Here is a 23887-nt window from a genome sequence, read left to right on the forward strand (position 1 = left end):
ACAGAGATGGCAGTAGAGAGGTAAAAGTTACAAAAACTATAAAAAAAACACTAAAGAGTTTTTGCTATTTGCTCCCCCTACAGGTTGGAAGCGGAATTGTCCATTACCACTGTCGTAAATAATTTAGCCTACTGCAGCAAAGCTGGCTCTGACTGGATTGTAGGTCTGCCGTAAAGCAAGTTTTTGTAGTTTTCACTCGAACTACAGGACCGCGACCCGACGGTTGGAAACTTCTTTAGTGCGATTTTGGCTGCAAAGCGAATGTGAAAGTGCCGTTCACCCTGTTTCAAATGGATGAACGACTGAAACTTTTTTGGAAACGTTATTTTAAGGTAAAAAACTCTTTAGTGTTGCTTAAATGAAGTCTTTATTTACTCGTACTCTCAAAAAGTCATAAATGATGCGTGCACTTCAATGTAAGTTTATATGAGCCGCTTTACCATCTTTAAACATTTTTATGGATGCAAATACAGATCGACTGTGTATTTAGGTGCGCTAGTACATCTGCACGTTCTGCCCGAAATCAAATAGACGTTTAGTGTTTGTGCTCAAGAGCGTGTGTACTATAGCCGGATTAGTTACGGGTTGTTTATGTGTCAGTACATGAGGTGTGTGCAGACCAAGAGATAGAAGTTTATTTGTGGCGTGTTTGAGTGGGCATGAGCATGTCGTGTGCATGGAGATAGGACCGGGGTTTATTTAAAGACATTCTTCCAGTCAGATCCCTTACCTCGCTTTGGCTCGGGGTCTGTTAAAGGGTGCGATTCGAGCTCTCGAGGGTAATGTCTGGCAATGGGCAGTGTCCTCAACCACCTCAAAAGACCAACTTCATGATGTATATACTTCTTAAATATTGTAGGCATAGTACATAAAAATGTTAATCACCTGCATGAGTTGCTTCTTCCATACAGTGGGAGTGGACGGGACCAATGACTGCCAAGCTCTAAAAGGGTCGATGAGGTAAAGAGGTCAGAGCTAACTCGTGTGCTATATTACAAATCATCTAAAGTTTGTTAATCATTAAAAATCTGTTTCATTGAAAAACAGTTGTGGTCACCATTCACCTTCATTGCGTTGATAAGAAAAGCCTGGTCGTTCCGCTAAACCTCTCTTTAAATGATGAAAGTCTAATAAAACTGGGCTGAGTATATGACGACAAAGTATAAACTATTCATTTAAGAATCAATCTCTGTAATATATATGATAAAAGAACCCATTGAAAGACCTCAGTGGGGAAAGCAAATGAAGGAAAGAGAGCAGAGACAAGGAATCGGAGGTACAGAAACATCCTGAAGTGCACAAACACTCATTTCCAGCCCTCATTTCCCCCGTAGACCTTATCAACGTAGGCTTTGTTTGAAAAGCAGTCGATATGAAATCTCAACATGACCAAGCACACCACCTCTGAAGCACTTTCCGCTTTGGTGTTCCCCACCTTACTTTCCCCTCAGACCCAACTTCACCTAATATCCGTCAAACGCTCACCTTTGACCTCTTTAAATTCTTACAAACTGAAACCTGAAGACTCTTGCAAATGCTTTAGTGAGGTTTTCGGCAAACCCGTGTCGCCCCCGAAACTGAGCAATTATGACCAAGTGGATGTGCATGCAGATCACACACACACACTTAGCCTACTGTAGTTACAGGATTGGACAGTATAAACATTTGGGATGATTACATGCAATTACTTTGCGGGCCATAAACACACACACAGACCATCATAAACCAACAGAATTCAAGCGTCCCTGTCCGAGCGCAGAAAAACTGTTTACTCAGTAATAACGTAAATGAGTACATTTATCCACGTCACGCTGCCAAGAAATCGCTTAAGTGCGTGCGCCATTTAAAAAGATTTTAAATAAGGCTGCCACTTAGGAGCGTAAGCGGCTCGATTTTACGATCCACAGAATTTGTGTATATAGTGAATTTACTCGCAAACAAATAGACAAGCACACACTGAATGCTTTCCAGAAATGTTTTCGTGTTTTTATATCGTAAATAATCGGCATAAATGCATACACTTGTGCATCGATTGCCATTTTCTTCTTCTTCTTCCTTTATTTCTTTATGCCATTCCAGCATCTACGGCTATATTCATGGCGAGAACAAGTTAATCCATGCACACATTTTATTCAGAGTTGATCCATACAAAAATGTGGCATCTCCAATCTGCCTAACTTGCATGTTTTTGGCCTGTGGGAGGAAACCAGAGTACAGATCGCCATTTTCAATAATAAAAACATTGCTAAAACGTCACTGTGATTCATACTGGTTATGATTCATATTTGTTACAATGATGTAAAGCACGTTTCTCAGGATCATATCATTTGACACATTAGTCACATCTTTTATTACAACTAAAGTACTTTTTTATCAAAGGTGAGCTCCACCCAGTCTAACAAAAACGTCTATACAACACGCATTGTAATAGTTCACGGCTACTATGCACAGTTTATGTGCTAAAGTAGGTCTTACCCATTACAATGACTGTGTAAGTCTAAGTACTGTAAATAAATCTCCATGTCTGACAGTTTGTCTATTTGAAACTCATAATAGGTAAATAACAGCTCTTTGTAGTCTGTAAGTACATGAAGCATCGCATATTTAGACTATTAAGACTATTTTGGAAACCCCATCCACAGTATAAGTGTGATCTGTTTGTCTTGACCTCAGCGGGAACACCTTGACCAGTAAATACTGTATGAACTTAAGAAGACAATACCAAAAGACAATGAAGAGAAACCGGGACAACAACACAGCCATTATCCGGTATACTGATATACACGCTCTTAAAAATAAAGCGATGTCATAGAAGAACCATTCAGTCAAAGGTTCGCAAAGGACCTTTATTTTAAAGAGTGTCTTTTATATTATTGAAAAAGGCTTTAAACTGTAAGTATGTGTGAATGAGTAACTAACTTCTTCCCCTCATCCCTTAATAACAGATCAGTCCATTCCTAAAATGAACAACAAACACAACGCCCATAATATAATTAAAAACGGCAATATAAGTAATTATCAAACACAAAGGTGCACTAACGCACACGCACACATATCTTAACCACATATTATTGGCAACACGCGTAAAACATAATGTCCGGGAACAACCTGTGCTTTTCAGATTATATTTATATTAATTATATAGTATTATTAAGAGGTGGCTATTTGGAATACTCGAATCTTGATCTGTCACATCATACATGCCCATAGTGTTTATTTTTAATAAAGTATTCTAAAGGTCTGTATACACTCACCTAAAGGATTATTAGGAACACCATACTAATACTATGTTTGACCCCCTTTCGTTTTTAGAACTGCCTTAATTGTGCATGGCATTGATTCAACAAGGTGCTTAAAACATTCTTTAGAAATGTTGGCCCATATTGATAGGATAGCATCTTGCAGTTGATGGAGATTTGTGGGATGCACATCAAGGGCACGAAGCTCACGTTCCACCACATCCCAAAGATGCTCTATTGGGTTGAGATCTGGTGACTGTGGGGGCGATTTTTGTACAGTGAACTCATTGTCATGTTCAAGAAAGCAATTTGAAATGAGATTTGAGCTTTGTGACATGGTGCATTATCCTGCTGGAAGTAGCCATCAGAGGATGAGTACATGGTGGTCATAAAGGAATGGACATGGTCCGAAACAATGCTCAGGTAGGCCGTGGCATTTAAACAATGCCCAATTGGCACTAAGGGGCTTAAAGTGTGCGAAGAAAACATCCCCCACACCATTACACCAACAACACCAGCCTACACAGTGGTAACAAGGCATGATGGATCCATGTTCTCATTTTTGTTTACGCCAAATTCTGACTCTACCATTTGGATGTCTCAACAGAAATCAAGACTCATCAGACCAGGCAACATTTTTCCAGTCTTCAACTGTCCAATTTTGGCGAGCTCGTGCAAATTGTAGCCTCTTTTTCCTATTTGTAGTGGAGATGAGTGGTACCCGGTGGGGTCTTCTGCTGTTGCAGCCCATCCGACTCAAGGTTGTGCGTGTTGTGGCTTCACAAATGCTTTGCTGCATACCTCGGTTTTAACGAGTGGTTATTTTAGTCAAAGTTGCTCTTCTATCAGCTTATCACAAGCCAAAACTTAAAATAGTAGGTTGATCTGACTTGCAAAACCAAGTTGTTTTAACTTCATGCTGCATTTTTTTACAGTGCATTTACATGTATTTCATTTGTAAATAGACCATTTACACTGATATTTGTGCATTTCCAGATGCTTTTATAGAATACAGGGCATTACAATGTACACTGTAAAAAATATTTGTTGTTTCAACTTAAAAATATTGGTTAACTCAACATTTGTACAAATTTTTTTAAAGGCAGCACAAACACTTATTTTTAAGTTGAATTAATTCAAAATGTTGAGTTAACTAATATTTTCAATTTTTATGCACCACAGAAAACTTTTTTAGTTGAAACAACAAATTTTACAGTGTATATTGTATCGGTATGTGTGTTATATGGGGATCGAACCCAACACCTTTTTACTCTACCAATTCAGCTACAGAAACACTAAGGCCATTGTTAACTACTTAGACAAATGTTAATGCTCTTTCGTTTGTAAGTTGCTTTTGATAAAAACATCTACTAGATAAATAACTGTAAATGTGGGTGTGTAATACAAAGCAATGCATCAGTTATTATCATACTGTAAGATAATAAGGGTGATGCAACCCTCATCTCTCTCTCTCTCTGAGGTGATGCAGAAACCATGTTTAACTCACGTCCATATAGGCAAAACAATCTACTGGATTTATTCTAGCCTGTATAGATGTTGTCTTCGCTTGGTCTAGTGTTGGTCTGCTGGTAAACAGTAACCACGTACACATGACGTGTAAATATTTGTCATTTTGGGAAACAGCAGAGGGTCAGGGACAAACTGCACCTCTTATCGAACACGCAAATCCAGCAGGATTTAGCCTACTTTTGCTTTTACTTGATTCTTGTTTTACACTCCTCCACCAACTATAGTCTGAATAAAACTACACTGTTAAAAAACATAAGGTGAAAATATGTATCACTGGGGCAGTACAACATTCGTTACAGATATGTTGAAACACTTGTTACCAATATGTACCTTTGAGATACTAATAATATGTATCTTTGAGGTACTAATTTGCACTCTTTAGGTGCAAAGGTGTACTTTTTGAAAGGGTACCGCCCCCTGTGGCAGCTGTGGTACATACTTTTTTTCTGACAGTGTATAAAGCCTCCACCCAAACCTGCTATAGAAAAGGAGTGTGCAATGTCCAGTAAGCTGTGTATTTCCAAGCTAGCCTAAAAGGGTTGCCTATATGGAAAATTTTAATTGTTCAGTAAAATAAGGTCTGCGGTTAATGAGCCTTAAAGAGACTTTTAAAATGTTTACTTTAAAAATGTACATTCCCAACAAGTGGTTGCATTAGGACTAATGGTCATTTGGGTTGTTATGCATGCACATTGGCATTCTTATGGTAGTTTTAGTCTTTACACAAACTCTTGTTATAGCAAGTCATAACCAAAAGCTCAAAATACTTTCTCTTCTGGGTTTTAAGACTATACTGTCAGAAAAAAAATGGTAAAAGATTGACCTTTGATTTTTACCGTTTTGGAGTCCATTCAGCTGGTCTCCGGGTCTGGCTGTACCACTTTTAGCATAGCTTAGCACAATCCATTGAATCTGATTAGACCATTAGCATCGCGCAAAAAAATGGGCAAAGAGTTTCGATATTTTTCCTATTTAAAACTTGACAATTCTGTAGTTACATCGTGTACTAACACCGACAAAAAATTAAAAGTTGTGATTCAGATATGAATAGGAACTATACTCTTAAACTGGCGTTATAATCAATGACTTTGCTGATGTAACATGGCTGTAGCAGGCGTAATGATATTATAATAGTCCCCTGCTATTGAAAGTAACCAAGGGGACTATTTTTGGGCAGTGCGTAATATCACTACGCCTGCTGCACCCATGTTGCATCAGCAAAGTCCTTGATTATTACGCCAGAATGAGAGTATAGTTCCTAGCCATATCTACATAGAAAATCGCAGCTTTTAATTTTCTGTCGGTCTTAGTACACGATGTAACTACAGAAGAGTCAAGTTTTAAATAGGAAAAATATCCAAACTCTTTCGCGCTAAACACTTTTTTTGGCGCTATGCTAATGGTCTAATCAGATTTAATGGATTATGCTAAGCTATGCTAAAAGTGGTAGCGCCAGACCCGGAGATCAGCTGAATGGATTCCAAAACGGTAAAAATCAAACGTTTCACTATAGAGGAGCTGGAAAATGAGCATTTTTTCAAAAAAGTGGAATGTACAACACTGCAAAGAGTTCCCAACAGTACATACTTGGAAACTGGCCTTTTATTGTCTGGAAATGATGAACAGTGTTTCACCTGCTTCCCAACTATTTCTGTTAAACACGCTGTGGCACAAATAGAAACTTTCAGAAGCTGAAAAGCCCAACTGACAATACTAATAAAGATGAGAAAAGCAGCAGGAGGGAGCCTGGAAATGGGAGGTGGTGAGGAACTGGGGTCTTTCCTGTTATAATCAGACGTCTGAGGAGTTCCTGTCATTGTAGGAGCTCCAGGGCCATTTACCACACGCTGACACACAAACACGAACACACAGGCATTTGTTTTCACAAACATAAGCACTGCATTCACATTTAGTAGGCTTAGCGGTTTAATGACACGGGTTGCAAATGAAAACACAACTAGAAATGTCTCAAGGTGGCACACAAAACAGACATATGCACATTTGGCATTGATCTACACACTGCTGGTCTTACTAAACATTTCTACATAAAAAAGGAGTGGAACTTGATAAATATTTGCCCACTGTTATCTCTCTTTCTTATCTCGCGGTGCTCTCAATGCTGGGCCTTTATTTTCTAAATGACTTTACTGGCGGTGATAGCTTTTATCAAACACTCCAATAAAGTTATAGCAGTGTCTTAAAATCCTGGCAAAAACAAATAGCTTTGAATGATTAAACCCAGTCTGGGTTGCATATGTGACCTGCATTATTTGTTATTCATTACAATGAATGATTAGACACAAATCTGAGGCATATCCAAGACTTATACGAGTTTCATAAGATTATTAATGAATGAACTGGTCCATTTTCACTGTGATTTTAAAGAAATATCAATGAAACAATATATTAAACTATCTATCTGTTAAGTGTTGGTATATAAAAGCAATAAGTTATTTAAGAAATAAGGGGGTGATTAAAGAGACAAAAGATGGAGTGCATGCAGATTTTAATGCTGGCATTGCCACTGTAAAAGGCACAATGCCAAATATTTGATCCTGTCTTGGGGGAAAACCCATTTAATTCTGTTTGTTTTAGACGATGCATTGTTATGCAAGTATAAGCAAAGCAAGAAAACTTTCATTTGATGAATCATGTATTGTTACAAGTTTAGCAGTTTTGACACCATTACTGCCATCTCAGTCATTCAGTAAAAAGATGGAGCTAAAGTTGGGGGCAACCCCCATAGCTACTTTCTTTACATGCAGAACACTGCGGTTAAACTTATCCTCAGCCTGAAGACTCTGTCAGGGTTCATGAAAGTAGGGAGAGATATAAAAGTTGTTTCATGTGTGTAGGTGCAACTTTTTAAGGCCTATGCATAAGCTTTTCAATGAAACCACATGTGCCACCAGGTTATTTTTTCCAAAATTATTTTATTGGGAGAACTACAAAAATGTACAGTACAAAGTTAACAGTCTCACACGCAATTTGTAGTGAACTGACTCCCCAAAAACAAGTATATTACAAATCCTGTTCTTTTTGTCGTTTTTTTTCTTTTAAATTACATTCAAAAAGCTTTACTTCTGATAAAGTAGTCAAGAAAAGGTACATAGTGCCAATCCCCTGTACCTGCTATGTACAAACTAAACGTGTTTAAACTCTTCCCCGTCCAGCAAGTTTGGAAGATTCAGACCATATCGTAGGAAAACAAGAGAAAAGAGTAAAAAAAAAAACGCAAGGAAGAGGGAGCAATAGAAAAAATAAACCTTAGATCGTTGCTCTAAGTCTCTATATCTCTCCTTTGATAAGTGGTAACAACCTTCCAAGAAGTTTAAATTACAAACTACATTCATTTCCTCTTGTTGTAAAACAATAACATGTACGAAAATACTTTATTTGGTTAATCATAAGGCAATGTAAGATGGTGAATCCCCCACAGGCACTAGGCAATAATACTGGGGCATCGGACTGCTACATTCTCTTATGCACGTGGCTGGATTCACAGCCTGACTCGTGTGCATTATATATATAACAAAAAAAAGGAAAATAAAATACTTTTTGGTTAATTGATTTACTTGGGATCTTTGAAATCTGATTTCTATGAAAGTTTAAGGCTAGTACACGTTTGGACGGTCCTCTGCCAACCACAGTTTATACATTCTACAGACATATCTAACAGGACACGTCTAAGGATTTTCCAAAAAACAAAACAAACCCTTCCAAAAAGTAACATCCCAACAGCAAAATCACACAAATGTCGTTTTTTAATGAACGTAAACAAGGAAACAAAATTAATGAAATAAATATCACATACAATCTCTTAAATTAAGATTTTTTACTCATTTACAATAAAATAAAGTGAAGTTACAAAAGAGACCAAACAAAAAAATATATATTACTGTGAAAAGAACATACACTCCACTTTATGTAGATTAATAATGGCGATCATAATTTAAACATAATAAAAGAATATAGATCTATTGCTTCATCATACTTGATAAATACAGTATGGACACAATTAACAATGTAGCCTATACGTTTCACAAGATAAAATAAATAAGTTAAATAGTTCATAGCCAGTTATGCACTGCCATGTGATCACTCAAATCAGCTAAAAAAAAGAAGATATTCAACCATCAGCAGTGATTTCCCAACAAGCCAAACATGAGAGCTTCGAACTGCACAGAGCGACCACGCCACTGGGTGGCGCTGTGAAACTCAAAACACTTTTGGAATGGAAGTTTATGTGAAGCGCGTACAGATACTGCTTAACTTTTTCTCAAGGCATATTCTTGGCAAGGATGGAGGAAAATCTGAAACCGCTCTGTCTTTCACGTTCAAAACAAGTCCTTTGTACAAATCTGGAAAGTGATTGGTCAGAAAACGACCGAATAGATGCGACAAACTGCAGCATACATGTCACCGGTGGAATGCATCAACTAATGCCGTGTCGACAAATCCATCTCCCTCGATATTAAAAGTTTATTATTCAACTACATATCTAAAGGGAAATTCCTCCAAAGTTCACTAAAAAAACGAAACAACAACAACAAAACGCTGCTTAATCGTCAGAAATCGACAGCCTGCTGAAGATTGGCAAACGTCTCCCGCCGTCCAGACTGGGAGACTCGGATCCGCTGAGACTACCGGAAGAGCTCTGCGAGCCGCTGGCGTAGCTCTCCCGGTCTGAGATGCTCTCTGGCGGGCTGGGGGGCGAGTCGAACACCGGCGACTCTGACAGGCGGTGGAGGGACTGCAGGTGGCTGAGACCGTATGGGGGAGAAGGGGGCCCGCCGCCTAAGTTGACCTGAAGGTTTCCGTAGTAAGCACCGTTGGACTGGCCGGCGTAACCGTTGTGCGTGTGCACGGCCAGCGGAGCGAGCAGGGCTTTAAGATCTTGCCCGGGAAAAGAGAAGGCACTGTTGCTAAGGCAACGAGTCACGGAGCTGGGCGATAGAACGTCTTCGTAGAAGTTAGCGGTGCAGTTGTTGGACGAGGGGGGTGGAGGAGTGCGGGATGTGGGGCTGTCGAGAAGGGGCGAGTCGAGTCCGTGGTGTTGGCTGGAGAAACCCGAGAAACTCAGGCTGTGGTGGAGTTTGGGTCTGTCCCTGAACGCTCCCGCCGCCTGTTGTTGTTGCTGCTGACCGTAGCCGCACACTGACTCCCCCCGGGCGGCTTTAGTGGACTCGCCCTGCACGCTGTTGGCGTTAGCTGGCGCTGGTCTTCTTTCATCGGCGTTGTGAATGAAATGGCAGCGCGGACCGTACGGACAGAAACCGATGGTGTGAAAAGTGCGACAGGGCTCAGTTTTGTACTTCGGGTGGCGGGATAAACTTCTCAACTCGTGGTAGCCGTGAGCGAACTGGCACTTCTCGCCGTATTTGCACGCCCCGTTTTCCTCAAAGGGCCTGCAGAGCTCGGTTTTATAGCGAGTGGAGTTGATCTGTGAGCCCGGCTTCTGCTGTAGCATTTGCAGCTGCTGCTGCTGGCCGCGCTCCCCACTCTCGCTGTAGGCGCGGTCACGAAACTTGTTCTCCTTGTTCATGATGGCGGTGCTGGCGGTCTCCTTCATGTTGTTATAGGAGGGGTACTTGTTGCCGTTCGTCATGGACTCCATGTTGCTGGTGGAGTTTCGACGAAAAAATCCCGGCGCGTAGTTGCAGTTGTTGCTGCTGGATGTTGTTACGGGGGCCCCGACTGCTTTCTTATCCAGCATACTGTTAATGTGAAGCGCGTTCATGTTGAGGCTCTTCTCCTGTTGCGAAAGAAGCAAAAGCAAACGTTAAAAAGAATGCAACGTACCAAAAACAACACGTATACTTATTTCACACGTGCACGACTATGTTTTGCATAAAAATACAAAAGTTACAAGTTTCGAGACAAAGTTTAAAAAGTTTTGAAGCGCGCGCCAGTCTCTGTTTCTCGAAATGTCTTTGCAAAACCCCACCAAAGATAAGATATGCATGTGCAACATCAAAGCAAAGTTTACGTCGATTAAAAACTATTTAATAATTACCTTGTACAGCATGTCGATGTCGTAGAAAGCGGAAAGTATGGTTGCAGACATTTCTGTTTCAGGAGACAGTCGCAGATGATCTCTCATTTGTGGACCGAGCTGGATCCCTTAGACCCGACGGGTTTTTAGATTGCCACGACTAGGATTGTGCAAGAGATACGGAAAACAAATGCAAGTCTCAGATGTGCTCTGAAACTCGGAGAAGTTAGGCTGAGTTCCCCGTGTTATGTTTTTGTTGTCGGTCTTCTCCCACCGTGCAGTGCTGAGCCAGAACAGTAAAGAGTCCGCTTTGCTTTCCCCGCAGATATAAGCGTGAGCACACAGACACGGAGTATAGAGGAGGAGCTCAAAACTTACTGCACAAAGTTGCTTAAAAGTTACGCCCTTCTTTTAAGTATCTCGGGACTGCTGCTCCTGATTGGTCGCTCCTCACACCCCTCCTGTACACTCTCACAGCACATGATTTGGCATGAATATATTTTTCAACTTAATTTTAGTGTTTAGTGCCTTAAGATGTGTTCAAGTACGATGAGTCATTTCTTTACAGTTGTTATGTAAATAAAGTTGGCATGTGACGTAAGCATTGAAAATACAACGTTATGCATAGTTTTGCAAACACAAGACGTTCAAGAAATTCACTATAAAACCATTTCAAACAGTAATGTGTATCGTCTTAGAGAAATACAAAATTTTTTTTTATAATAGCTTATCAATCTTGTTTACATTGGCCGTGCACGAGATTTAGGGCGCGGTGCGCGAGACTCTGATAGAAGGAAATGTTTTTGCGATTGCCTAATCTAGGCCAAGAGGTCAAACTTTTAACATTGCGCCAGATCTAATGTATGCAATGAAAGCCATAGAAAACTGCTTGCTTTTTGCACGTGACAAGGCTTTCCACTGTTTATAACTTTTATCTTTAAAAACATATGTTTTTGTTAAGATGCATATTAATTTATACGTATTTTTATACATATAATTATATATATATAATATTTTGCATTAAACTTCTGAACCAAAACGTTTAGGGAAGTTGGTCTGTGAAGTGAAAATCTTTCTGCAAACTTGTTCAAGTGTGATAAAAGCGATACAACACTGCCCCCTATCGGTTTTAGTACTTATTGTTGAAAAGAAAGGATCGGGCGCCACCTACAGGCGAGATTCATACACTCACTTCTATAGTCCATGATGTTTGTTCTTCTCTAGTTATGTTGGATGTATATATATATAAACTTTATTTTTGTACAAATCACTGTTCAAGGTTTCAGCAAAGTACATTTCTATACTAAAGCAAAACGAATCCTGGTGATGGGGACTGTATGTGACCTCATCCACCCTATTTGTGTATTGGAGGAATGGGCTTGCTTGCATTCCAAAACATTACGTCACTTAACCACAGTAAGAGGGGAACATTGCTACTACAGGCCCTGAAGGCAGCCCAGCTGTGTACTTACTGAAGGGACACCAGACTCTTGTGTTGTTTTGATTGTGTAATGCACACGGGAGGGCCATACCAAACATTTTCTTTCTAAGAAAGCAGAGTTAATGGGATAGTTTACCCAAAAATCTTGATTTTCTCATCCTCATGTTGTTCTAAACTAGTATGAATTTTTTTTTTCTGATTAACACAAAAGTAAATATTGTGATTAATGATGGTAAGCACACAGCTGATTGTAACCATTGACTTCCATAGTAGGAAAAACAAATTTGATGGAATTCAATGGGTACAGTCAACTGTGTGCTTACTTTCAAAATATCTTCATCATCATTTATCACATAATAGTTTTCCTATCAGCTGTGTGCTTATTATCATTTATCAAAATATCTTCTTTTGTGTTCATCAGAAACAAGAAACTCATACAGGTCCAGAACAACATTACTGTGAGAAAATGATGACAGAATTTTCCCAGTTTCCTAGAACTACCGCATTTGTGCATAAAAAATACTACAGCTTAAACAATATCGCAAGTACACAATATGTGAATATGTGACATATAAGACAGTCAAAACACCAAAATAAAGAGTCACAACATTGGACACAAGTAATCTCAGTGTAATGAATGTATTAAAAACACTTTTTATTTTAAATTTAAAAAAGGTGTGGTCAAGTCACGGACACAAACAGGAAACTATTCCTTTAAATTCCCAAATTTTACAGAGGATCTAAGCCGTGCCTACTTGTCTCAAAGTATGAAGGACACTTTGAGCGAGTGAGCTTCTCTCTTTCAGCAATATTATTTTGCCATACTCGATGGTGGCCGAAAACTGAGGCATCGCAGGGAGTGTTTTCATTGCCTGCTCGGCAGTCTCAGCGTTGCTCTTTGCAATGGCTGATAATCGGTCCAGGTCTGCAGGGCTTACGCCAGGTGAGTGTGGCACACCTGAAAGGGTGGAAAGGTGTCCGTGCAACATCCGTGCCCATAACATAGGTTCTGCCCATAGGTTAAAATCTCCCTTTTCAAAGAGAAACTCTTCATCCTAAAAAAAGAAGTAAACAGTAAACAGACTTTAGTGCTTTTCTGTGTGAAGCAGTGTTGTGGTGGTTTTTCAGGGCATCAGTTAGTGCAAAGTTGTCAAGTTCAGCTTCCGGAGGGCAATGGTCCTGCAGAGTTTAATTAAATGCACCTGAAGCATCTAAATCAAGACATTTAGGAACACTTAAAAAAAATTACAGGCAGGTGTTTCGGAGAAGGATCGGAACTGCCCTCCAGCAGTGAAGTTTGACACCCCTGTCGTAGTAAATGTTTACTGGCGAAGTGAAAAAAGCCCACCACTAGTCTCTAAAGATATTCAGGTCAATTTCATCGATGCAAGATTGTTCACGCTTTATTGTCTACTAGGCAGAAAGTGTGCTTTGCAAGTGCTTCAAAAAGTATCTCACCGCAATATACAGCATTGTGCACAAGTCTTAAACCACACCAACCCCTCTCATTATTAACATACGAACAGAAAATGCAGGAAATATGTACACAACATGTAAAAAAAACACTATTTAGTGGTGACCTCTGTTGGCACTAAACACATCTTAAACTCTTTGATGATTAGAGTACAATTAGAAATTAGGATTTTATTTTATTTAGATGTAAGAGAGCATGCATGTTCCTGTTATTGCTTAGGTGTAAGTGGAGCTCACACTAAATGGTTCACACTTTGGCATTTTATCATTTTATTTAACACCGCATACATATATTTCTTGTTTTATTTCTGCTTGTATTTTAATAAAGAGACTGAGAAATAGTTATATACTGTCAATAATCTAACGGTGGCATGGCATCCTAAGACTTTTGCACAGTATGTAAAAATGTATTTTACTTAGTAATAGTGATGCTTGCAAGCAAAACAAAAAATTCCTTACAAAGTCCGACGACTCATCACAACGTGCATCCAGTTGTTCATCTCCCAGTAGCCATTCTGTCAAGTTTACAATTCCAGCAGCCACCTGACCCCACATCTGGAAGAGCTGGCACAAGAGACCCACCCCCATCTCCAGGGCAACAGGAGGAGAGACGGCACCCATGGCAACACCTAGGAATGTAGCACATCATCGAAAAGTACATTTGGTATGCAGAACTCCAGACTTTGATTTTTATAAATAATGTCTGATGTAGCCTACAGTATTCTGAACTTGGAAGACATATCATGGAAAAATTAAATATATCAATATCAATCCGAGTCTGGTTTCTTTCATCTCCAAGGTGATCTCGTGCATTCCCACAATGCAATCTGCTCTCAATCTGAGACTGGACGTAAAGCAACAGTGAGATTGATGCCTCGCTCTCTTTTTTTTTTTGTGCGTTTCCATCTTCGCGTGGCACTGAACCATTTGAGAGAAACAAAACTATAACTCATGCACATAATGCGCACATACGAAACCACAATGCGACGTACGCATGCACCCAGGCATTCAGTCTCAGCCTAGAGGTAGGCCACATAGGCCTTTTTTTAAAGCAATGATCGAGGAAGTTAAATCTAAGAATAGAGACAAGACTCGTGATAAGAGAAGTGAGAAAAGATAACAACAACACTAACGCTCATCTCAGACAGCCGTCAAACTCCCTTTGGCTTTAATGACACCAGTTGTTCGTGCATCAAAGCGGTTAGTGTGAGAACTGATGCAGTTTGTTTTGAACTCTAGTTTCCCTTTATCACCCCCCCAACCTAAAGTTGACATGCAAATTGCTACGGTGGCTTTAAAAGTCACCAGGACCTGCTAGTCAAAACCAAGCTCAGAAAGAGAGCAAAGCGACACCTTAAATGCCACCCTCCCCCTAAAAACACTGACGTATGAGGACAAACGGATCGGCTTTCATGATGGGCCACGATGCCGACGTTACGTGAAAGCTGTCGATTGTGTGGATTCAAAGGGTGACACAGGCCTTTCTCTAGGTGATGTGGTGGGACACCCTTTGTGATGTCAGTGAAACTACAGTATTCAGCGCCATGGGGTGAAAGGCATCGGGCTTTGTGATGGATACCATCCAGGATCCAACAAATAATCTGCACCCATACATTAAGTCATAATAGGAAACTCAAGCTCCTTTCCATTTTGTCCCTTTTCTGCGGTTTCTCCCCAATCTCTTTTGCGCTTACTCAACAGGATGTTGCTTTCATCTGTGAGAAAGAGGTCGATGCTTTACCGCACAGTATCGGTAAATACGTAAAGGCTGCGGTTTTTGAAAATCCAAAAGCAGAAAATGTGTTCGTAATCATGCAGATTGGGTTTCACCAACATCTTAAGGCTGCATAAGCAGGGAGGCTTCCAGATCTTGGCTCTTGAAATCTTTGCGAGGTGTTTTGCCCGGGAGAGATTGTCGTCTCCTTACGCAGTTGTGCTGGGATTCCAGAGGAAAGAAGAGGGCAGTTTCATTCCCGTAATCGATCTGTGGGAGTCGCAGGACTGGAACTAATTAAAAAAACTTTCTGAATAAGGAGAGCGAGAGGAGCTTTAGTGTGTGGCAAATCTGGGATGTGAGCGAGCGCAGCTGGGCCAGTGTCGGGTGTCGCTGTGAGGGAGGAAGGGTGGGCGAGCGGGAAGATGGGCTGGGATTAGAGAAGATGTACAAGTATGACATATCAAACTACTTTTCTAGTTCATTCTATGCATGGATGCTTGCCATAATGTCTTTAAAAATGCTTTTAATCGACTGAAAACAGACAAAGCAAGTGGGTTATATCACTTCGAGTGTGGTTTGAGATTTTTTTACGTAAATGCGGGAATGACCACACGTGCATCCGTGCACACACTCTGAGACACATACGTGCACACTTGGACACACACCCAAACACAAGGTGCAAGAAGTCTGCGGCAGGAAGTGATGGTGTGGGCAAGAGTGGTGTCAAGGTGCGAAAACACACACGCGTACATTTTACAGCTCTGACTTCCTTTAGAGCTATGAGAACAGAGGAACTAGAGAAGACTCATGCCCAAACACAAACACATGTACACGTGCAAGTTTCACGCATCTTTGATTCGATATCTTTAACCTAAATTGTACAATTTACCGTCACGATTGTACGCCCGGATGTATAATAGGTCATTGATATCAGGTGACGCAGTGAGACGGATATCATCTGGCACGTAAATGCCAAAACTAAGATGTGTGCTAGATGTCTTTACTGTTGTTAAGATCAGACTAACCTGTCTAACAGTAGTGTTACAGTATCACCCAGGTGTCTGCTGGTTAAAAGGCCCGGCACAGAGTCCCGTGACCTCAAGACTGATGGGAAAGACACTATAATGTATGCGTGTCTCCTTTCAGTGTCAGTTGAGCCATGACCGCCCACATTTTCGGCGATGTTGAATCTGAAAGTATCTTATTTTCTCAAGAAGCAACAGGTTTAATGAATCACAAACTCAGATTCGAAGCCAAAACGTCCAGAAAAATACAGGACGGGGTATCTTAATAGCAAAATTGAAATATCCACAAGTTATTTTTGCGTGTACGGCAGCAGACCACATTAATGATTGAGCACCTCTGTGGTAAATTTGCACACCGCGAGTTTAATGGATGGATGATCCTTCTTGTAATCCATTACATAAATGACTATAGGGCATGACTACTGCTAAAGACATTACACAAAAAGTTAGACATTAGCTGACTATGATTTTTGCGTTCACACTGTAGGCACACAGGCAATTTTATGGGAATTTTCTGGAATCAACGTGATGTGAGAACTGATGAAAAGGCCGAAGTATGGTCCATTTTTATGCGTACGCAAGGGTCTGCGTACAGTGCACTGCAATTTTCATCATCTGTGCGCACACCGTCAGATTTTTTAAATCCTGCGTACGTTGTAGGATGTAGCCGAGAAGATTTGTCGTATTTGACTTGTACGTGTACACAAACATTCGACGCATGCGCATTGCGAAAAAATGCAATGCATCTCCTGGGCTACATACCATATTTTCCAGACTATAAGTCACTCCGGAGTAGTGCAAATCAATTAAAATGCGTCATGAAGACGAAAACACATATATAAAAGTCGCAGTGGACTATACGTCGCATTTATTTAGAAAATGATTTCACAAAATCCAAGCTGAAGAACAGACATTTATTCTGGAAAGGTAAGTTATTTAACTAAACAATAGCACACAGAACAGCAGACTGAATAGATGTCCGTACGTTAACGTAATACAAACAGTTTTTTATACGATACACAATAGTATACAGAACATACCTTTATGGCTGAATAGGCTAAATAAACCAAACAAGCCAACTAGCATCAAGTTCACAGGCTCATTAGTCCACATCACTTAATCCATTGAATTACATAAATACAGGAGAAGCATATAGCGGACTCTCGCGGCTGTAGACGGTAATATATGTTAAAATGTATTCATACTGACTGACAAGTCGCACCTGACTATAAGGACCAGGACCAGCCAAACTATGAAAAAAAGTGTGACTTATAGAAGGTTTCATCGGACGCACGTGCGGTGACGCAATATACGTCTGGTCTTTACATCCGGTTTCAGTTTTTTTAATGGTCTGACTAGTTGCTAAACTGAACTTTTGAACAAATACCTTGTCGAAAATAACAAATGTTTTGGTTTCCTAGGTAGATTACGTGTTGTTTATATAAATTAACTACTTTAAAAGGACTTAGTTGTTATTTATTTATACCGGAACTTGCGCGTTGACCACGAAAGCCGCTTGTTTATGTTGTTACTGCTGAAAACGTCTATAGTCCGGAAAATACGGTACCACATTCTCCTGTAGGTGCATGTGCGTCAATGTGCGTATGGTTCAGTGTTGTTTTCGTCAACGATGCCGATAACAAAATGATTTCGTTGACGCACCTTTTTTATGACAATAACACGACTAGCTAAAAAATGTCTCTAAGGTGACGAAAACATGACGATATGCTTTTGAGTTTTCATTGACGAGACGAGACGAAAATGATTATTAGTCTGACGTTCACAATGCATGCCATTTCTGCCTATTTTGCGTGAAAAATGTCTGTTTTTAGCTAAAAAGTATCAGTTATGCTGCCGCTTCCTATCCCTGTTTTGGTTACGCCCACCACCCAGCTGCCGCCATGCTGCGCACGCGCACCAGATTTCACACATCAACAACACACCTGCGGCGAGTTCGAAGGACCGTGCGGTGACGCCAATAAACGGAAACGACGAGATGATTTATGGACATACTTTCAGTATAATCAATCAGACAGAAAAACGGAATGCATATTGGAAAACGACGGTAAATGTGGTCACAAACTAGGTGGGAAGAATACCACCAACCTCAAGCGGCACCTGAAGGCTCATCACGCTAATATTTTTTTAAAGGTAACTAACAAGTCACGCTATTAACATATCATATTACATTCAATTTTACTCGACAATCGGCTTGTGACACATTTCATGGTAAGCTTAAGGTTTTACATCTACTTGTCAAACCTAAGCCCATTTCCAATACTTTTTTTACCTAAATTAATTTGTTAAAGACTACTTTTTTACTAACATTGACTTAAACTTGACTAAAACCTTGTTGCGTTTTCATCGACTAAAACTTGACTAAAGCCTTTTTGTGTTTTCATCGACTAAAACTTGACTAAATCTATCAAGTTTATAAGTGACTAAAATGTGACTAAAACTAAAAAGCATTTTCATCCAAAAGACTAACAAAAACACGACACTGGTATGGTGTACGAGGACCCTCGCTTATGCATAAAAAACAGTACTATACGGCTAGCGTTAGATGTGGGTCAGTAGGCGAACACCCACAGCACCTTATATACTGTGACGCATAAAACATTTCTCAGAAGTTGTAAAAATCTAGTTGCATATCAGTAACTGGTGGAAAAGTGAATGGGTCCAAAAATATCTGGCAAGCACGGGAGAAAAGCGCAGAGCATTTCGGGCACAGTAATTACATTTGAAATGCTTGAACACTTGAGTCTCCCGGTGAGAATACAGTCCGGTTTCCCTCTTAATGTTATAATCAGATGTACCTCTCACCCCTCTAAAAGCCTTGTCAAGTGATGCCAGAGGTTCTGATTTCCAACCTAATTTGTATTGAGATCGTGAAGGAATAAAAGTGTTTAAGTGAATTAGTTTGTTGTGTACTGGACAAAGACTTCACTGTGACGGCGAAGAGAGAGACAGAGCCAAGAACATATCCAGAAATGTGATTACAGTAAGAGTTACTTCACATGTATTTGAACTGCTTCCCCTTTCACAAGTCCAAAATGGAAAAAGTGTAGTGACTTATTTTAACATCAACATTTCAGATGCAGGTAAAAGTGTTTATTTCAGATGCTGTCACTGTCAATTTTTCAACTTTTGGCAGTGATCATTAAGTATCACAACTATTTTGTAAATGATCATATAAAGCTATTTAAAAAGAAAAAAGTTGCCACAATTCACCAATCAGAATCGAGTATTTCAGAAATCCATGAAATCAGAAACCACACGCAGGACAGTGATCGACATTTCACGTTAACAACCCAAAACAAGCAGGTTCTTTGAGAGAAATGGGTTGGAGACCAAAGAAGCCGCAAAGAATTGTGGGATGAGGCTTTCTTTTCGTTCTCCCCCACCGTCTCTTGTTTTTCTTGTCCATGTGAAGCAGGATATCAGCGTGTCAGGGAATGTGGTAATGATGTGGTTTTGATGTGACTGATTTATGGGACCGAGGTGATGTTCCTCTCTGCAACGCTGACCCACGCGCCTCCATTTCAAAGGAGCAAAGCTGCTGTTCCTCCGCCCCACCCTCACACCTCGACTCAGTCGTAAACCAAATCGACCCAACCCCCCATTTCCCAAAATCCCTCCAAAACACTCTACTTAATATGCCTCCCTTTCCAGTTTTCCCCATCTGATGTCCTAGAGTGACTCTTCTATCTAGACCATGTTTTGGTAAAACCATCATCTCTTTTGCTTTTGGGGGTTCATTAAAAGTTAGACGAAGCATGATTTCAATACATCCCTTACATTATAGTAATCCCAATACAAGTCAATGGCAATCAATATGTCCATAAAGACGTGTGTTTACCCGTGTCGTGTAAGCGAGCTGGGATACAGCTGGTGAATTCAGCGGCTCTGTCCCTCACGTCTTGATCTTCATCCTGTAATAATGTAAACAGACTCTTCCATAACGCCACGGTTTGTGTGATACCTGAAAACACAAACACAATGTAAGCTATAATTCAGATTCCTCACATACTCATTCTCTTTGGCAGACATCCCGCTCACCCAAAGGCAATGCTGGCGCTGTCAGTAAGGTGTGGACGGCCTTCACCAGAACCTCAGCTGACATCATCTTGACCTCCACAGGTTGCTCCTCATCGCAGCCCTGCACGACCAGCGCCCCCCATCGACTGAAGCAGGACATTGCATCTTCACTGAGGTCCTGCTGTGTACACACACTCCATACTAAGTCATTTTGATCAAAGTACTCTACTAATATCTTGTACGACAAGTGTTATGGTACAGTGACTTTATCACATACAAATACCACGGTGTTGTATGATTACCTCATTCATATACAGTAGCATGCGCCCAAACAAGTTTACTATATTAGGATGAAGTTGATGTTATGTTTTGTCAGGCACAACCCAAAGTGAGTTTATTTTTATGGTTGCTGAGAAACGTTGCAAGCTGCTGCAGTGATATAGACTTCTGTACTTATATTAAATGTATTATTACAACACATTTGACTCATCCAATCAGAATAGGAAATCTGTTTTTGTATTATGAAAAAGTGTGCATAGTGTGAGATTTATCTGTGTGTTATGAATATATGCTTATCTTATACACAAAAAAACATTTAGATGAGATAAAGTATGTTTCATTTGTAATGTAATATAAGATTACAATCATATGACTCATTATTTTCGGTAAATAATGCACTTCCTCATTGGAAAAATCTGATACCTGTGTCTATATCTAATATCAAAAATTCTTATGTTTTGAAATACTAACATTCGAACTATTTAAAGTATTGACAGCAGCATATCACATTGTCAACAAAGACAATGATCTTGCAGCCAAATAAACCTCGCCGTCACACCTCAAGATTAACCGCCTAACAACCCGTTCACAAACATCTCTATGACCTACAAACAACATTAACAGCTCTTAAAAACCTGTGTGAAAAGAAGCTGGCTAATCTGTCCGGGGCCTGGTTAAGATAAAGCCCATATGAGCTGTTATTCAAGGATTTTCTTATTTGTAGTGAGATGTGATGGAATGTTAAACTGCTATAAGGTGAATCGTCTGTAATCAGTCTAGATAGTGAAAGATAAAGAGTCCAGTTTAACTAGTTTGACTCGGTCTAGTAGCACATTTACACCTGGTATTAACTCTTTCCACACCAGCGTTTAAAAAAAGCCAGCCTTTTTTACGATTTTTCCTAAAAGTTTAATGCCTTCCAAAAAATTTTTTCTTTAAATATATAAACATACAATATTTCAAATGAAATGATATCTTCATTTGTTCTCTTTTTATCACCTCTCAAATATGGGTAAGTTTCTTCAAAAACACCAATAATTGCATTGGTGCATTAAATTGCATTTTTTGTAAAGAACTTTTATCAGAGGTCAGATTCATAGGGATGATCCACACATACACACAGTATTTACTGCTTTGAATAAGTGAATGCATTAGTGTTTTATAAGTTGGATGAGAGCGCCACCTAGTGGATAATAGCGGAAATATGGATTGCCGTAAAAACTCGTCATTGGCAGGAAAGCGTTTTCTCTTATATGAAGACTCGCCAATAGAGACAAAGCGCAGTTATGCAAATCTGAAAGCCACATCCACCGGGGGGGGGAAACAATCCAACCGTCTCCATTGACTTTGTATTGCGAGAAGCCGCCTCCTTGTCATTTCTGGCTTATAACAAAATACAGAATAATGCCTAAAAGCTGCTGTGTGCCAATATGTACAGCTAACAAGCCAAAGAACCCAGAAATAAGTTTTTATAAGCTGTCGAGCCGTAAAACCCATCCTTTAAGGAGAATAAAGTGGATCGTCGACTACGTTTCCCCCTAGTGGACGCAGTTCTACTATATGAGTACTATGAAAAGTTGCCTGTTTTCACTTTTGTGTCTTTAAACGCTTGTTTTTTGGGGTCGACAGCTTATAAAAACTTATTTACAGATTAAACTTAAAAACAGAATAATACCTAAAAGCTGCTGTGTGACAAGGTGTACATCTAACAAGCCAAAAAAAAACATAAGTTTTTATAAGCTGTCGACCCCAAAAAAACAAGCGTTTAAAGACACAAAAGTGAAAACAGGCAACTTTTCATAGTACTCCTATTAGTAAAACTGTGTCCACTAGGGGGAAACGTAGTCGGCGATCCACTTTATTCTCCTTAAAGGCTAGGTTTTAGGGCTCGACAGCTTATTAAAACTTATTTCTGGGTTCTTTGGCTTGTTAGCTGTACATATTGTCACACAGCAGCTTTAAGGCATTATTCTGTTTTTTGTTATAAGCCAAAAATGACAAGGAGGCGGCCTCTTGCAATACAAAGTCAATGGAGACGGTTGGCTTGTTCTTATGTATCTCTTGTAAATTATTCTTATGCAATGCTTTTCTATTCTTCCTCACCTGTTCTGTTGATTCAACCAGATGCACCACCAGTCGAGATGTCATGTAGAGAGCAGCACAGTATAGATCCACACTAAAACACAAAAAACACAAGAAAAATCTAGTTTACATTTACATTCATGCATTTGGCAGACACCTTTATCCAAAACAATTAAAGGCTGATTTATACTTCTGTGTTGTAGACTTTACAATGCAGGCTACTACGAGTCAGTTTCCATTTATACTTCTGTATCGTTGTTCACATGTTTGCATGTTTAAGGGCTCATTATAGTTGTGCGAACATTCTACGGCATAGCGGCGACGGCGTAGGATACGCGTTGGTTTTCATATATTCTTCTGCGTCATCGTCCACGTCAACATGCAAACAAACATGCAGACCGCTGGTAGGCAGTATCCACGCGTGTAACCACAGTAGCAGCGCAACCATCAATAAAGAAGCAGCTTGGCCAGCTTAACCCACAAACGAAGAAGAAACAGCAACTTGTTGTGTATGATTTGAGAAGACCAGCAGTGATGGAAGTAAATAAACAGCGACTTTTGTTGCAGTTTTAGCTAAATCACTCCTCAACTTGGCCCATCTTTGTTTTCACCGTTGCAAATGAAAATACCTATGACGCAGTTTTTTTACCTGATGGGAGGGGTTCTAGTGGACTAATCACAGCCCTTGCGGTCCGCGTAGAACTGACGCGCTGTTAAAAATTTGGTGAGGTGCACGTCAGGCTACAACGGATAACCTATGGGGTAGACCTTACACACAAATATAAATTGGCCTTAATGGTGACCAAAGAAGAAGCAGTTTGTTGTGTACGTTATTGGAGAAGCATCAGCAGTGATGGTGGAAAATAGATAGCGACTTTTGTTGCAGCTCGAGTTGTTAAATATCATTCCTCAACTCCATCCATTTTTGTTTTTACTGTAGTGGAAATGCATACGCAGGGATCAACAAAAATATGATTCAGGTTTTCACTTGCCCTGCTAAAATTTTCACTGGCCCCACCAAAAAAGATTTCGGTGTCACATATTTAAAGTAATAATTTAAAAGTCAAA

The 23887-nt window shown here is 39.9% G+C and overlaps 2 protein-coding genes across 3 annotated transcripts in view; both read right to left on the reverse strand.

Annotated features, from left to right (window-relative positions):
* Positions 1-7682: 7682 nt before the first annotated feature.
* On the reverse strand, positions 7683-11128 carry LOC129416598 (mRNA decay activator protein ZFP36L2). Its single transcript, XM_055170934.2, has 2 exons — positions 10786-11128; positions 7683-10524 (listed from the first exon to the last, which is right to left on the reverse strand). Exons 1-2 carry the CDS (start codon positions 10870-10872, stop codon positions 9331-9333), a joined length of 1281 nt encoding a protein of 426 aa, XP_055026909.2. The 5' UTR covers positions 10873-11128; the 3' UTR covers positions 7683-9330.
* A 1702-nt stretch (positions 11129-12830) lies between these two features.
* The window catches only part of thada (THADA armadillo repeat containing), a 125333-nt gene continuing 114276 nt past the window's right edge, over positions 12831-23887 (reverse strand). Inside the window, exons 34-38 of one of the 2 annotated variants that reach the window (XM_055170930.2) lie at positions 22841-22913; positions 20480-20636; positions 20280-20402; positions 14138-14307; positions 12831-13260 (exon numbers count right to left, since the gene is read on the reverse strand). In XM_055170930.2, coding sequence (XP_055026905.2) covers positions 12946-13260; positions 14138-14307; positions 20280-20402; positions 20480-20636; positions 22841-22913 — 838 coding nt within the window. In that variant the 3' untranslated portion in view covers positions 12831-12945. Of the gene's footprint in view, positions 13261-14137; positions 14308-20279; positions 20403-20479; positions 20640-22840; positions 22914-23887 lie in introns of both variants that reach the window. The other variant, XM_055170929.2, reaches the window with a different exon arrangement.

The sequence above is a fragment of the Misgurnus anguillicaudatus genome, chromosome 11 (assembly GCF_027580225.2).
Source record: "Misgurnus anguillicaudatus chromosome 11, ASM2758022v2, whole genome shotgun sequence".
In the NCBI taxonomy this organism is placed as follows: Eukaryota; Metazoa; Chordata; class Actinopteri; order Cypriniformes; family Cobitidae; genus Misgurnus; species Misgurnus anguillicaudatus.